This window comes from Dermacentor albipictus, chromosome 4 (assembly GCF_038994185.2).
Source record: "Dermacentor albipictus isolate Rhodes 1998 colony chromosome 4, USDA_Dalb.pri_finalv2, whole genome shotgun sequence".
Classification (NCBI taxonomy): Eukaryota; Metazoa; Arthropoda; class Arachnida; order Ixodida; family Ixodidae; genus Dermacentor; species Dermacentor albipictus.
Genome location: NC_091824.1, coordinates 91,947,536 through 91,961,999, shown reverse-complemented (window position 1 = coordinate 91,961,999; position 14,464 = coordinate 91,947,536). Strand labels below are relative to the sequence as shown.

General features: G+C 45.7%; 1 protein-coding gene across 1 annotated transcript in view; it reads left to right on the top strand.

The window, feature by feature from the left end:
* The first annotated feature begins 2,746 nt into the window (after positions 1–2,746).
* Positions 2,747–14,464, top strand: part of LOC135897571 (G patch domain-containing protein 4) — a 349,171-nt gene continuing 337,453 nt past the window's right edge. The window contains exon 1 of the mRNA XM_065426238.1: positions 2,747–2,768. Within this exon, the coding sequence (XP_065282310.1) occupies positions 2,762–2,768 (7 nt within the window). The 5' untranslated portion in view covers positions 2,747–2,761. The remainder of the gene's footprint in view (positions 2,769–14,464) is intronic.

Genomic DNA, 14,464 nt, shown 5'->3' with positions numbered 1-14,464 from the left:
TAGTTGAACTTTTTGTAAACCACCAGGAAATGACGCTATATATATATATATATATATTGTCGCATATGATTATTTAGCGCAGTCGCAAAGCCATCTGAAACAAGAACGGAGCTATCCTAGGTAAATCGGTGTACTAACTCTCGCTCTCATTTTGTGGGAACCACAGTGCTTGCAGCTTCGGTAGACGCGCGCCATAGTTCGCTCTCGTATTATATATATATTCTTGTAGCAAATTCTGTTTCACGCCTGTCAGCCACGTGAGGCTTTTCAAGCATTAAACTTTTGTTAACGAGATTCACGTCATAAAAAAAAAAGATATAAATTGTCAGAATCAAGATTGTGGGATAACATTTACCAAAGTTTGTAAAGGCAGGCTCGTTTATACAAAGAAAGGAAATGAAAGAAAAATTCGGAGATAAACAAGATGTACTCCCGTCTAACAGGCACCATCTCCGAAAAAAATCATTTTTTTTTTTGGAACACGTATTCCACTAAATAGCTCAAGTGCACAAACCACAGTTTGGCGTGTCGTGCTGCGGCCGCACATGTTCCGGGCTGGCTTGCGTCCTCGTCGTCTCTCTCAGAGTCAAAGCGCGACGAAAAGGCAGCATCCTCAGACTCGCCGATGCTCGATCTAGCAATAAATTAAGCGGCATACGCGGCGAAATTGCGAGATATGCGATCTTTCGAAGCGCGCGAGCCGTTCCCGGAGGCGGCCATTTTTATTTCTACTTTAACGATCGTTAAAGTTAAGAGTGCGTCTAAAAATTAATGCCTGGCGGAGAAAAAGCAAACTGCCGGAATACAAAGCTATAGTTCTCCTTCTTCACATCCTATAGCGCAGAGCGTCCGTGAGCGGCGCGGAAGGTCTCCAAAGCGGCGTATCAAACCATCGTTAGCCGGCTAACGACGCCCAATGGGCGCGGTACGGAAAGAGTTAAAGCATCGCGCCTGGTGCCTCACATAGCGAATGGGGAATTTCTGCGGTTTTGCACATTTTAGCGCAAGGCAGACACCTTTGCATCGCTACATAATACTTCTTGTATGTTGTGCAAAGACTTTTCAGATTTTTTAATAGCCTTAACTAGGCGTTGTCAGCTCACGGTGACCAGACTGCTCTATTACACTCTACTTAATCACTAGGAAGGCAATTGACAGCAAATGCAGTTTTTCCTTTTTCTTATTCAGCCTCAATGCTTCTATAAAACACACGATTGCTTTGAAAGCAAAGTTATAGCTTGCAGAAGCGGGAAGGTACGCACAGGGAACTTCTTCGCTGCTTAATATGGCGTGCAGAAGCAAGCGCTGTCGTCGAAGCTGGAAAATTTAGCGTCCGCAAAGTACACAGCCGACAAAGTAAAGAAAGATGGCCGTACTTTCTTTTTATTTATCAGGTACTACACCGCGCTCCCTTTTTTAAGAGCAATTAGCGAGCGATATTGAGAAAAACGAGCCGGTAATTAGAATAAAGGACGTGCCGCATCGATTAAACGACTTACGTGGAGCACGGAAAGAGCGAACAAAAAATATGTGAAACAGTCGCACCGCTGGATATTTCCACTGCTTGTTGTCCCTCCCTTCTAGAACGACTCAACACACACGAAAAGAAAGAAACGGACTTAATTTTTATTGATTTCAATATTTCGCGTGCAGCTCCTTCTACGTCGGCGCGGGCAGACTCTGCAGGAAGGGGAGGAAGAAAACAGATTTCTCTAGCTTAGCTGCATAGGGCGCGTGTTAGCCCATTCGAAAACCATTTCGTATTTTCACAAGCTTCCAAGACTGAACTTTACGTCAGTATGCACTGATTTCGTTTCCATTCGTATCTCGATGGAGGCGTAGAAAGCGACAAGCACACTGAATACTGTAATTTGTGCAAGACAATGTCATTTGTATAAGAATGACTGGTAACGTTTTATAAACGCATAGGGAGAATTTTAACGTCGCGCGAGTGAGCGTGAGTGGAAACATTCCAAAATCCCTCCGGAAGTTTCTTATATCGCCAGGCAAAGGTACTGCCTGCCAAATCAACGTAGCGGTGCCGTGCCCCATATTGTTCAGAAGGGTTCTCCTTTTTACGATATTTACTTCATCCCGGTAAACAGTACAACCAGCATAACTATACGTGATAAGATGCGTTGCTTACTAATCACAGTACATAAATTCAACGGCTTTCCGCGCTGTCCGCAGATGAGCAGTTCTTCCTCTCACACGTCTGATTCTTCGTGGGTCTCACCCGCTGAGTCGGCGGCGCAGTGCCGTCAGGTACAGTCAACAGCAAAAGTTTGCGGGTTGCGAGAGCGCGTGGCAAAGCGACCCTCCTCCCCTTCTAGCGGTTAACCCCTGGTGTCGAGACCGACGCCTGCACGCATGCGCGTCCCTCCCAGACTGCAAGCGTGCATGTTTCCGCGCTTCCTCTTTTCGCGCCGCCGATATCCGAATGTAGCCGCTCCTTGTTCGCATAACAGAAGCAACAATGTAAAAAATACAGCGTTTGTATTCCGCTGCTGGCACGGGCTTTGTGCGCACGCGTACCGCAAGCAAGTTTAAACATCCTTGGCATACTGTAAGCACAGTGAGCTGCTGTACGTATGATCTGGTCCGAGCGAAACAGTCTGTAAACTTCAAGCTAACGTTGTCTAAAATTTCACTGGGCGCCGACCAAACGCCGACGACTTGCCCTCGGTCTCATCTCGTGCACCAACTATGGGTGCGACGCCTGCAACGCCACTGGCAGCAATCATCACGCAAGCGTTATGAGATGCCTGGTAAGTGCCGGGGCGCTGTTTTCGTCTGCCCAGCAGGAATCGCCTTGCGTGCTACATTGCGCCGACGCGTCGCGCCCGTTTTATAGTCAGGAAATCGTTTGAGGAATTTAAGCGCAACGCTGAACCTCGAGATTTCTGTCACAAGCTTCACGATTCGGGTGAAGCTGCCAGATTTTTAAAGCGAGAACTTTAGTGGCCGCGAACTTGCGATTTCGCCGTGTCCGTGCTCAGAGGAGGCACACGACGTCACACGTGTTCCTCGTCGTTGCGTTCGCCTCCGCTCGCTTCGCCAGCTGCGTCGCATGCTGAAAAGGAGAGCTCGCGTGCGCCGCAACCACACTTGAGGCGGCAGTATGGACGGCGACAATTCTGATGAGCAGGAAGAGGCCTGGAATCGACATCGAAACGAGATGAAGAGGATACGAATCGCCCAGGAAACAGACGAACAGCACGCCGAACGACTGGCTAAACGCCGCAACATAGCTAGACAACCAGACTAACCTGGACTTGCAATCAAGAATAACCAAGGCTAACCATGCTACGCCTTAGCTTTCGCTACGTATAACCTCGTATAGCCGAGCGAAGCCACTGCCATTTTTTTTTCATGGTGGTTCGTGGTTGTCGGACTTTCACTGCTGATACGTAGGCTCTGACGCGAAGGTCACATGCTCTGGCGTGACCGAGTTGCGGGTCTCGTTCGTCGCTGAACACTAACTCTTAGGAACTCCTTGAGACGAACGCGCTCCCACACGAGAGGTTTCGGGACATCTGAAAGTCTAGACGCTGTTATGGAGCGCTCGGGAAGGGCAGCCTTTGTCTTCTCCCGCCGCAAAAAAAAATAACAGAAAAAGATGACGGATGGAAATTATGTAGCACACAGACAGAAGACGCTTACGGCTTGTCCATGCATGTCTGAAGATAAAGAGTTTGGGGAACTGCTTTCTTATTCTAGCTCAAACGCCGGAACTAGTACTTATGAGTGCAGTCGTGGTATATTTAGTGAGGATAAAGCATACTCGCTGGCCTTTGAAATGCTCGATAAAGTGGACATAGAAATACGGAACCTCGAGTACGCGGCTCACTTGTCTTCAGATGAAGGCAGTTTTGGCAAAAATGCGTAGGTACCAAAGCCTTATTTTTTTCTTCTCGCGTGTTATACGTATTTAGGCATATGTGTCGTGTCCGCTGCCGGAGCGGTGATGCAAGCAAAAGACTGACGGCACTCCGATGTAGCCACGAACCCAAAAAGCCCCGTGTTTATTAGACAGCCGCTTTTTATCCCTTTTGCTCCATGACGTCACAGCCTGCGCACATGAGTGCTGAGTCAGATCAGAGAACCGATAACACTACAATATGTATTTGGCTTTTAGATCAGTGTTGTGCAGGAACAACTTTCATTTCCTTGTAATTTTCTGTTGCGAAATCTATGCTAACACCGCTGTTTTCATGCCCATTAACACTACCGTGGGACGTTCGCGTTTCCTTCTAGTTCCAGACTGTCACCCTTGAAATATACTGGCTGATGGAAGAAAGAAAATGCAGATGTATAGTAACGGTTTAAAAGGAAAAAGAAGTGAACATGCTTTTACGGACCCAGAGCTGCACACTTTGTGTCCTCAGCCAGGATGGCTGTGATTGCGCATAACAGCTCTCTGGGAAGATTATAACGATCTGTGAAAACAAAGGCTTATTCAGAAAAAAAAGAAAAAAAAGGAAAAGAGATACGTCGCACGTGTGAAGAGCCCAGAAGAGTATGCGAGACCGTTAAACCCCGGCAGCACACAGTCGCTGTACCGGCCGTCATTCTTGCGGAAAAAAGAAATTCCGTTTTCGGTCGAGTGCGTTTCTGTCGCTTTCATTCGTAACACAGTCGCCAGTCGTAACGGCGCCTGCCGGGAAAAAGGTTTCCGATCGGCACAAGGTGGATGGAACTTATTGTGCGTGTGTATGTGTGTGCGCGTGAGTACACATGCGCATGAGCTAGAAAGAAAGGTGAGAGAAAGGGTGGTAACGAAAGGTGAAGCAAAACAAAAGGTGTGAGATAGATATGAGTGAGAATGTCGAGGGGAGGGTCTGCCGTCGGCGATTATTACTCGCCGCAGCTGATGGCGCAAATGAGATTCGAATGACACGGCCCGAAATGACACTTTGATCGGGACACCAGGACTTCGCGATGGGGGACACGGAGCACGTGCTTAGCACCGCGGAAAAAAAGGCATAAGAGGGAAAGGTTAAAGCACAAAGGAAAGTACATAAGTTAAACCAGAGGGAGAGAGATCGAAATGGAAGTGAGAGAAAGCCCGACACAGGACCTCGCTACGGATTCGCGCATTGTTCGTCGCACCCTTTTTTGATCTGAGTGCTTCGTGCTTCAATGATTCCATCCGGGAACAAATGAGAGAGAGAGAGAGAGAGAGAAGAACAAAAGTCATGAAACAAATTTGAGATTCCAAAGAAAAAGAAGAGACCACCAGGGATAAGGAAAGATTTGACTAGGAATAAAGGGATAGTTATGAAGGCATGAGGAAAAGAACAAGGCAGTACTGGTGGTTCATAACAAAAGCGAAAAATACCCGCGTTTAGCAAAGAAAGCGTAAGAATAAAGTTAACACGGACCACACGTGGCTGCTGAACAGAGTTCCAAGTGTCATTTACAATTGTCGCGGGAGCAATAAGAGCCGCTGTGTCCTCGGTTCTTTTCCTATTTGCTTCCGTTTTGTTTTTTTATGCTTTCCGAAACACGTTTCCTTCTTTTTGTTTTCTTTTTCTCGTGTGATCATTGGTCGCTTGCACGTATTGCCGTTCTTGTTTTGCTTTTTTTGAGCATTCGAGGGCACAAAGAGTCCAACGAACAAAAAAGAGACAAAAAAAGAGAGAAACGTCCGGATGACCTGTGTCATCATCAGACTTCCATTTATTGTCTACACACGAACTCAAATTCCTCTGTGCTGTGTGACTTTAAAGGCGAGAGACGGAAAATAAGAAACAAAGACACGTACAAGAAAAGAGAGAGAGAGAAGATAAGCTCGCTTCCCCTCCGCTCCCTAAGGCTGAGTGGAAAGGCAAGCAGCTCGTGGGAGCGTGAAACTGAAAGCGCCGCTTGAGGGCGTTGAAGAGCTACATCAATCTAGCCTCAGATGGATGACTCTCGCACGAGCGACTCCCTGTGGCGCGTAGATTGTGCGCCGCGTCAACTATGGGCCAGTGGCTTTTGTTTGAAGTGCCACGCCTGTTTGGCAATGCTGCGAGATCGGTGTTTTGTCCCTCGTGTACCCCTTCTCTAACCCCCCCCTCCCCCTCACTCCCCCCCCCCCCCCTCCGCTGAGTTGAAGATCTGTCATGCGGGAAAACAAATTGACGAAACGGGGTTTGGAAAGGAATGTGGGATTGAGCAGTGTTGCTGCGGGATTCTTACCCAGCTTTAGTTTCGGATGCCATTGTGGTGAGCAACGTCAAGGAAGTGCACTTTAAGCTGTCTGCACATTATCCGTACGGTTGATGTATAGCCGCCTGCACATCTATGTGGACCTATTCTTTTGGCAATATTATGTATAGAAACCATCTGTACGGGTAGCAACGTCTTTATCAATAAAAATATATCAGTGAACTTCTATTTTATGGACTTGCCTGCTCGCTCTTTCAAGAATGCAAATCGCATCGATATTACAGGGTGTGACGCCATGTAAAATTTGCATGCGTGCGTTCGCGCGCGTGTGCCACTCCAACCACTCCAGCCCGCAGCAGTTGCTTTGTGACTCATCGTCACTCCAGCTTTGTCATCCCGTAGTCATCATAAAGTCGTTGTCACACTATCGCCTTTAGTTCAGCGTTGTCATCGCCTCCGTGGTATTCATGCAATCGTCGTCACATTGTCGCCGCAATATCATCGTCACCATTCCAACGTCGTCATTCCACAGTCTTCACGCCATCCCCATCAAACCATCTTCGTCAAACCATCGTCAATTTATTGTCGTCATCCCATGGTTGTAAAGCAGTTGTTGTCATGCCGTTGTGGTCATTGGTCGTGGTCATTGTGCCGTATTGATTCCGGTGCCGCCATGTCATTGTTGTCATGCCACCGTTATTTCATCATCATCGTTGCGTTGTCATCGTGCGGTCATTTTCTTGCCGTCGTAGTGGTTACATAGCCGTCATACCTTCATTTTCGTGCCTGGCATGTGCACGATCGAGCGCAACACGTTTATGTTAGGCGAGGTGCTTCCCATTGGAAATGTCTAACCGGGTCCTGTGGTCTCTATTTTGTAACGGTCACGGCGCAGGAACCGCGTTCTTCGAAAGCAGCAATGAAAACTTCGCCTAATCAGATTTCGACAGCCCACGGGCTCCTCATAACTTTTCCTCTAGGAACATTGAATATATATATATATATATATATATATATATATATATATATATATATATATATATATATATATTCTGAGAATGGTGGCAGCCAATCCTTGTTATATGAGTAAAAGAAAAATAAAGCACCACTCCTATGACCACACACACACGCAAGCAAACAAAAATTATTTTGGCAGGTTTCTAAGAACGTGATTTATGTACCAAAGCTGGAACAACAACATGAGAAGTTACAAACATAAACATACTGAATACAATCGCAGAGCCATTGCAAGACATGCGAACTGCACTCATCTCCGGGGAGTTGACACCACAGCGCATAAATATTCATTTGCGTTAGAGAATCATCGTGGCCTTAGAAATACAAAACTACGAACAAACTTCAGAGTTGCACAGCACACTTCACATGAAACTAATCATGTCAATGTGCGCAGGAATATAACGTAGAGTTCTTTTTTTCTTTTATAATATCGAGCTTAAATATGTGGGCTTTGTTGTCGTGTTCTTTTAAATATTATTTTGTAAGCAAAACTTAAACAGTACATTCTGAGATTGCCAAATTTTCAATTTCGTCACAGCTAATACGCAGTAACCACTACCGTGAACATCATAAATAACGGAACCACGGGGTAAACAAATAGCCACACTCACACAAATACATTTCCACGTTCACGTTCACCGCAGAAATATTATTAAATACCCATTGGATATGCGAATTTGGGAAAGTAACGAGGCAGGCCATCAGAATTGAAACCGTGTTAGCAAGAAAACACGTTCTTCTCTCTTTTTTTGTGAAACTCTTTCCGCAAGGAGTAAGTTTGGGAGAATTAGTAGCAACAGATCAAATGGAGAACCAATCCTAGAGAGCAATAAAAAAAACGGTAAATTACAGGTGATATAGAAAAAAGAATAAAGGTGCAAAGCTTGTTTTTCTTTTTCTTTTTTTGCGTAGAACGCCATAGCCCTTTTATTTACGCTGTACCGGTGTACTACGCTAAATATACATAGGGGCAGCCCAATGGCTACGTTATTATAAACGCCAGTGTAGGCGGGTAGCAAACGGGGGACTAATATTCGGTTACCCTCTATGCCTTTCCTCTTCATCTCTCTCTCTCTCTCTCTTCTGAGCACGAGGTCACCCTTTCGACCGTGGCTGCAGCAGTCGCATTTTTATGGGGGCGAAATTCAAAAACACTTTTGCTTGGATCGGAAAACCAAACCGGAGTCCCCCACTACGTTTCTCACTACGGCTTCCCCATAGTCGTATCGTGGTTTTGCCACGTAATTTTCTTACTTCTGAAATACATCGTTATTTGTCCGATTGTTTCCTCATAGGTTGCTCATACAATTGAAGGTGGCCTTTTTTGCAATCTTACTAGCATCCACTGGTGTCTGCGTGCATGAGCACCCTCCCGACCCGGCCACTTCTGAAACGACGGCGCTTATCTGTCGTTTTCCTGGTTGCATTTGTTTAGTGTTGTGACAGCCTGCGCGCTTATTTCTTTCTTTCTACCTTCACGGGATACCGCTAACGTACAAACGCTTCCTGACAGGGCTTCTCAGATGGTTAGTGTCGTCGTCTGAAACTAGCACGTCAAGAAAAATAGAAGATCCTTCTGCTTTTCCACCCTTAGTTAGCGTCGTTACGGTTTACAAACGTGGACTTGTTTACTACAAGTCGCCACATACTCATGAAAAAGAGTCAGGCTGCGACGCAGTTTTCAGATAGAAATTACCTTCTTTATTTATTTCGTTGCTACAGGTTCCAGAAAAAGGCATAATAAAAACACAGATGTTGATCAAAGCCAATGGTGCAACAATGTGTTTACTGTCTTGTTTATAGTACCTCGTGAACTAAGAGAGAGAGAGAGAGAGAGATAAGAGATTAGAAAGGCAGGAAGTTTAAATGGAAGACAAATATCCAGTTTGTAACCCTGCACTAGGGAAGGGGTAAGGGGAGACGAATTATCTTTTAAAAAATGCCAGCGCCGTCACGAGTGACTGTCTCTGGGAGCTGTAGCTAGGACAATGACAGAGGATATGTTCGATTGTTTCCTCGCTGCCGCAACTATCACAGGTAGCACTGTCAGTCATTCCGATGCAGAAAGCAATGCACTCGTAAAAGACACTCCTAGCCACAGTCGGCAGGGAAAAGTTGTCTCGATTAGGGATAGTGCAGATGGAATGCGCAGTCGGAGGGATGGGTCCAGGCGGTGCTGTTGAGTATGTCGGAAAGCTGGCGAGTTCCACATGGATCGTGTGGCATCACGCGCTAGTATGCGAAGCTTTGCTGCTGCGACAGCTCTTGATAGGGGGATGGGTTCCTTCACGGCATCTTCGTGAAAACTAACGGAAAATATAAAGGCAAACAACACGTGATTGTTGGCAGTGATGAAAAAATGACTGGCTCTTATGGCTCTATTCTCGACTGCAATGCTTCCTCTTCTTGTGGGCATATTTATCGATGACAAAAGAGAAACATGAAAAGAACATTTACGATACAGGCACTGTCATGTAGAGAAAGAGATAGCTATAACATTTTGGTGAAGACTGGGTACGGCAGTTTCATTGCGAGTAACCATTTGTCTTGTTCCGTTAGCCTTCACTGATACCACTTCTTTACCAGCGTTGTCAGGTTGGCATATTGTGAATGGCGAGTGGAGTGGGTTACACGCTGCCTCACTGTAAAATTTTTGCCATCACACACTTCGTAGCTACTTGTCAGATATTGTGACAGTCTTTTCACAGTGTCATCACATCTAGGCTTGCTCCATTTTTGTTTATTCACAGCCGCAGTGCGAAGAACTGCGTTTTTTCTTCTATGTAAGCATCGTCTAATTTAACAAGCAAAGAAATAAAAGTTCCTGCCTTTATTGAGAAGCCAAATGTTCTAGCCTGGCTGATGGTCCCGCATGCTTTATCGCTTTATCGCATGCTTTATCGTTTTTATCGGAAGCATCGTCCAATTTAACAAGCATAGAAATAAAAGTTGCTGACTTTATCGAGAAGCCTAATGTTTTAGGCTGGCCGACGGTATCACGTGCTTTACCATTTTGATCACCAGTTGGCGAACAAGAGAAGCATTTGCCAGGAGGCAGCGTTTCAACGAGCAGACTTCTCTCTGAGAAACCAGAAATTCAGTTTTTTTTCTCTAGACACTCGTCCGGAACAGAACAACTCAAGTTCAAACGTAATACTATTGGCCTGGTAAGTCGATGCCGAACTCTGAATAGTCTGCGTCAGGGCAGCCGCCATGCTCGGGCTCCTCACCGCTTATGATTTCTTTATCTTACTTATCTTTATCTTACCAGAGAACCAGACGACAGAGGTAGTACGACAGACGTAATGGGCACAACAGCACTCAACGTCGATGAAAAGCTAAAGCATATACTGGCCCAGCAAATACGACGAAGGAACTCATCTAGCGGCGATGGTAGACACGTACGCGGGTCGTCGGAACACGACTAATACGGTCACCCAATGGCACGGCTGCTGCAGCAATTAGACATCGCTGACCACGTCGTTGCGCTGCCATCTTCATCGACGCCCGCGGCGGCGTCTGTTCGTTAGCATGCAGTATTTGGTGCGGGTGGGACCGATGGTCGTTACGCCGATAAGCGCAGGAACAAACGCGAACAGACGACCCTCCCTGCGTATGACTGGCCACGAAGAGCGTAGGAGGGGCGTTGCGCTCGCGTGGCTGCGTTGGGGCAGCCGCCTTGCTCGGGCTGCGCGCCGCTTATGATTTCTTTATCTTAATTTGACTCTGCCAGCACAATCCCCACTCATGGCTCGATCAGAAAGTACTGATACCAAGGGTGTGTCCGCCATCCGCACGGTCATGTGATGCGTATGAGTGCTTGGAAATGGCTCTGGAGCGAAATGATACGAAGCCGTTTTGCGTCCCTCTTGGTTGTGCATGGCTTCCGCTGCAGAGGTATTGCGACCGCTCGGTACAGCTACAACGTGCGCGAGCGCACCCGAATTTTTTTTTTATGGTTCATAAGAACCTCGCCATTTGTCCTCAAAAGACAACCAACGATAAGCTGATTACTTGGAATATCGCTCAGTACAAATAAGGATCTTATGGCATAGAGAGTTCTCTCGTAATTAAATGTCACGAAGGTGTCGCGAACATTATTATGTCGCCGAAGCCCTCCTCAGAGAGAGGTTGCGACCAGGTTGATTGAAAATTTCTCAAAACCAGAGGTTACTCGCCTATCGACATAAAAGGATTTTGCACCAATCAATCAAGCACGGTAGCTCTCCAGTCTGCAAACACGTGGCAAGCAAGGTTCCCTTAATTTCAGGCCAATATATTTCACTTGCGTACGCTGCAAGACTCTGGAGCATACGTGAGCCTTTCTTGACCGGTCTTCTCGAGTCCCATTCATTTTCGTACGTCGTCACAACTTGGCTTTCACAATTCGGGCTCATTCAGTTTTTATTTGCTAGATACTGTTAACTCGCATGCTCAACGTATTTCATGATAATATCTCGCTAGCAAGCTGCATTTTCCTTGAAAATAAGCATTTGACAAAGTGTTCCATCAAAGGATAATCCATAAAGTAAGCAGCTTAACCTTGTTTTATAGGCTCCTCGTCTGACTTAAAAGCCTTGCAAAGCACACTCAATGCGCTTAGTCTCTCAATATGAAATCACAATTAGGCGCTGTACATATTTGTTTAGTTTTTTTTTTAATTTATATATAAGCGATTTAGCAGCTCGTGTTTATTCGTGTATTGGAATGTAATGTCCTAACGACATTCGATTTCTAGGTATTTTCAAATCACTTTGTGTGTGGTGTAAAAGTCTCTGCGTACAAATATAAATGGTGTCAAATGTAAGCTAAAGCGCACGTCTATAACAACTATCTGCATGCCTGCTCATGATGTCAATGAATTTTATTTACACGTTGTACATTTCTACAATTAACTTGGAGTTAACATTGTCAAAAATATATCGCGGCTTTCACGAATAACCGACCTTCTCAACAAAGCTTACCGCAGGTTAGAATACAATAATCCTGAGTTCGCCATAGCACCTTAATCTGTAGAAACTTTTTTTACAGAATACTCACTCACAGAAAAACTAACAAAAGTTGCAAGGCTTTTTGACGAAGCAGTTATTTGCTATTCTATAAGTGCTAATAACAAAGTAAACAAAAATATTAAAAGGGCGAACACGCGCACGCGCAAGAGAGAGAGAGAGAGTGAGACAAAAGGGAAAAAAAGACAGGGAGGTTAGCCAGTGTAAATACCGGCTTGCTACCCTGTGCTGGGGAAAGGGGTAAATGGAATAAAAGGAGAAGGAAGAGAGAGAAAAAAACAAGGAAAATGCATACAGTAACGCGATGTTAGGCGCAACAATAGTCAAAGGCGGTCGCACAATTCACATGTCCTTAAGAACTTGAGCAAAGCCCTTAAGGCCTTGAATGCCGAAACCCGTCTGGACCAGTGTCCTAGAACCTTTCCTTCTGTCAAGAGGCGATTGTTCAGTTTTTTGAGCGTGGTCACGAGCACTTTTCTTTGCACATTCTAGCGTGGACAGTCACAGAGGAGGTATGTGATCGTCTCTTGGCAGCCGCAGGTGTCGCAAGCAGGGCTGTCGGCAATTCAAATGCGGGAGGAATAGGAGTTCGTGAATGCCACGGCGAACCATAGGCGGCACAGAAGTGTTGCTTCCGCTCGTTGTAACTCTGGTGGAAGATGGAGTTGCACACGTGGATCCAATCTGTGTAGACGTGCGTTCGTGAATTCACTGGTGTTCCACAGAGTCTGCGTAAGCTCGCGTGCGAAGCAGCGAAGACTGATGGCTGCATCTGTTCTTGAAAATGGCATTGGTATAATATGGGCACCATCGTGGGCCGGTCGGGTAGCTTCATTCGCGCTGTGATATCGCGGAATTCCGCAGTGACCCGGTATCCACTAGTGGATGGTGTGCCTCTTGTCGATCGCGCAATGGCGGAGTATAGTCGTATGTCTGCGACTAATTGCACATTTGGTCCGGCGCGCAAGTATACGCTCCGCAAGTCTGTGGACGGTCACTCACCCCTGTGCACTTCATTAACTGTAATAGTGCGTGAATTGCTTTTTGAGCCAGCGACAGATCTGGTCACGGCCCAAGAATTTTCGTCTCGCAGAATGCTCCGGAGTCCAACTACATTACCGTGTGGTACGGAAATATATACCGGCTCTGGACGTCACAGGCCTCGCTGAGGGACGCAGAAAAGGTATAGAAGCCACTAAGTAGTAAGGGGCGCTCGTTCTCATAGAGCTCAATCGCCTCTTTTTCTATTCTGTTTCTCTCCCGATTCAAGTTACTTGTTTGCACGGTAGATGTCTCTACTGCCGTCGCGGGTTCACGAGTTTGTTTGTCTTGGGCGCCCACTCGTCGATGCTGTGAAGCATACAGTTTCACCGCCCGTGTTTTTTCCTACCCTTCCATTCCGCGATAATACGCCGTAGACGCTGAAGGATGCATAAGTAGAATATAAAGAGAGAGAAAAGGCGTATGCGAGAATTCACATTGGAGTAAAAAAAAAAGACAATAAGAATACACTGTATAGACAGCCAACTTTCGAATGGAAGCGATGTTTGACTTTTGCCTTGCTCTACCCCACCAGTGATTCCAGTGCATAAAACAAACTACGAGAAACAAAACGAGGCTGTAGGAATGTTTGCCATGTACGGCACTGAGCAAAGAAACCTCTTGCGCCACTTCCAAGACAAACATGGCTTTCTGAACGTACGAGTTTGTCTAGTATGCTTCCTCTCATTTTCTTTCTATCTCACCCTTTCTTTTTTACTCCTACTATATACTCTTCTTTCGCGGCCCTCAGGTAGTGATCATTCAAAGGAGGAAGAATACGGTGAAGTGGCAGAAAAAGGGATGAACCTAGCTCATAGGGAAACCTGAACGCAACAGCGCAAGAACAAGAACACGAGAATACATATGTACAGTGCCGACTAATAGCAAACGGTGGAGAAGGTTATTGCAAGTTATTGTAACATATAAAAAACAGTAAGCTGTATTTCAGTACTTCAAGTCACACTATATCAAAGTACTCCCTGAGTCAAGAGCAAAGAAGAACAACCCTGACTATAATCAGCTACGACCGACAGAGCTTAAATTTCCAGATACAGCATTTGTTAAATAACATATCAGACAAAGTGGACTTTCAACATCCTACATTTAAACAATACGTCAAATCGTTTTTGCTGATAATCCCATTTCTTTTACTTAACAATGACTAACCAACATGGCTCTGTATCATAACAACGTATATATAATAATGTTTTTCTGTACTACATATGATGCTATGTTGTAAAAGT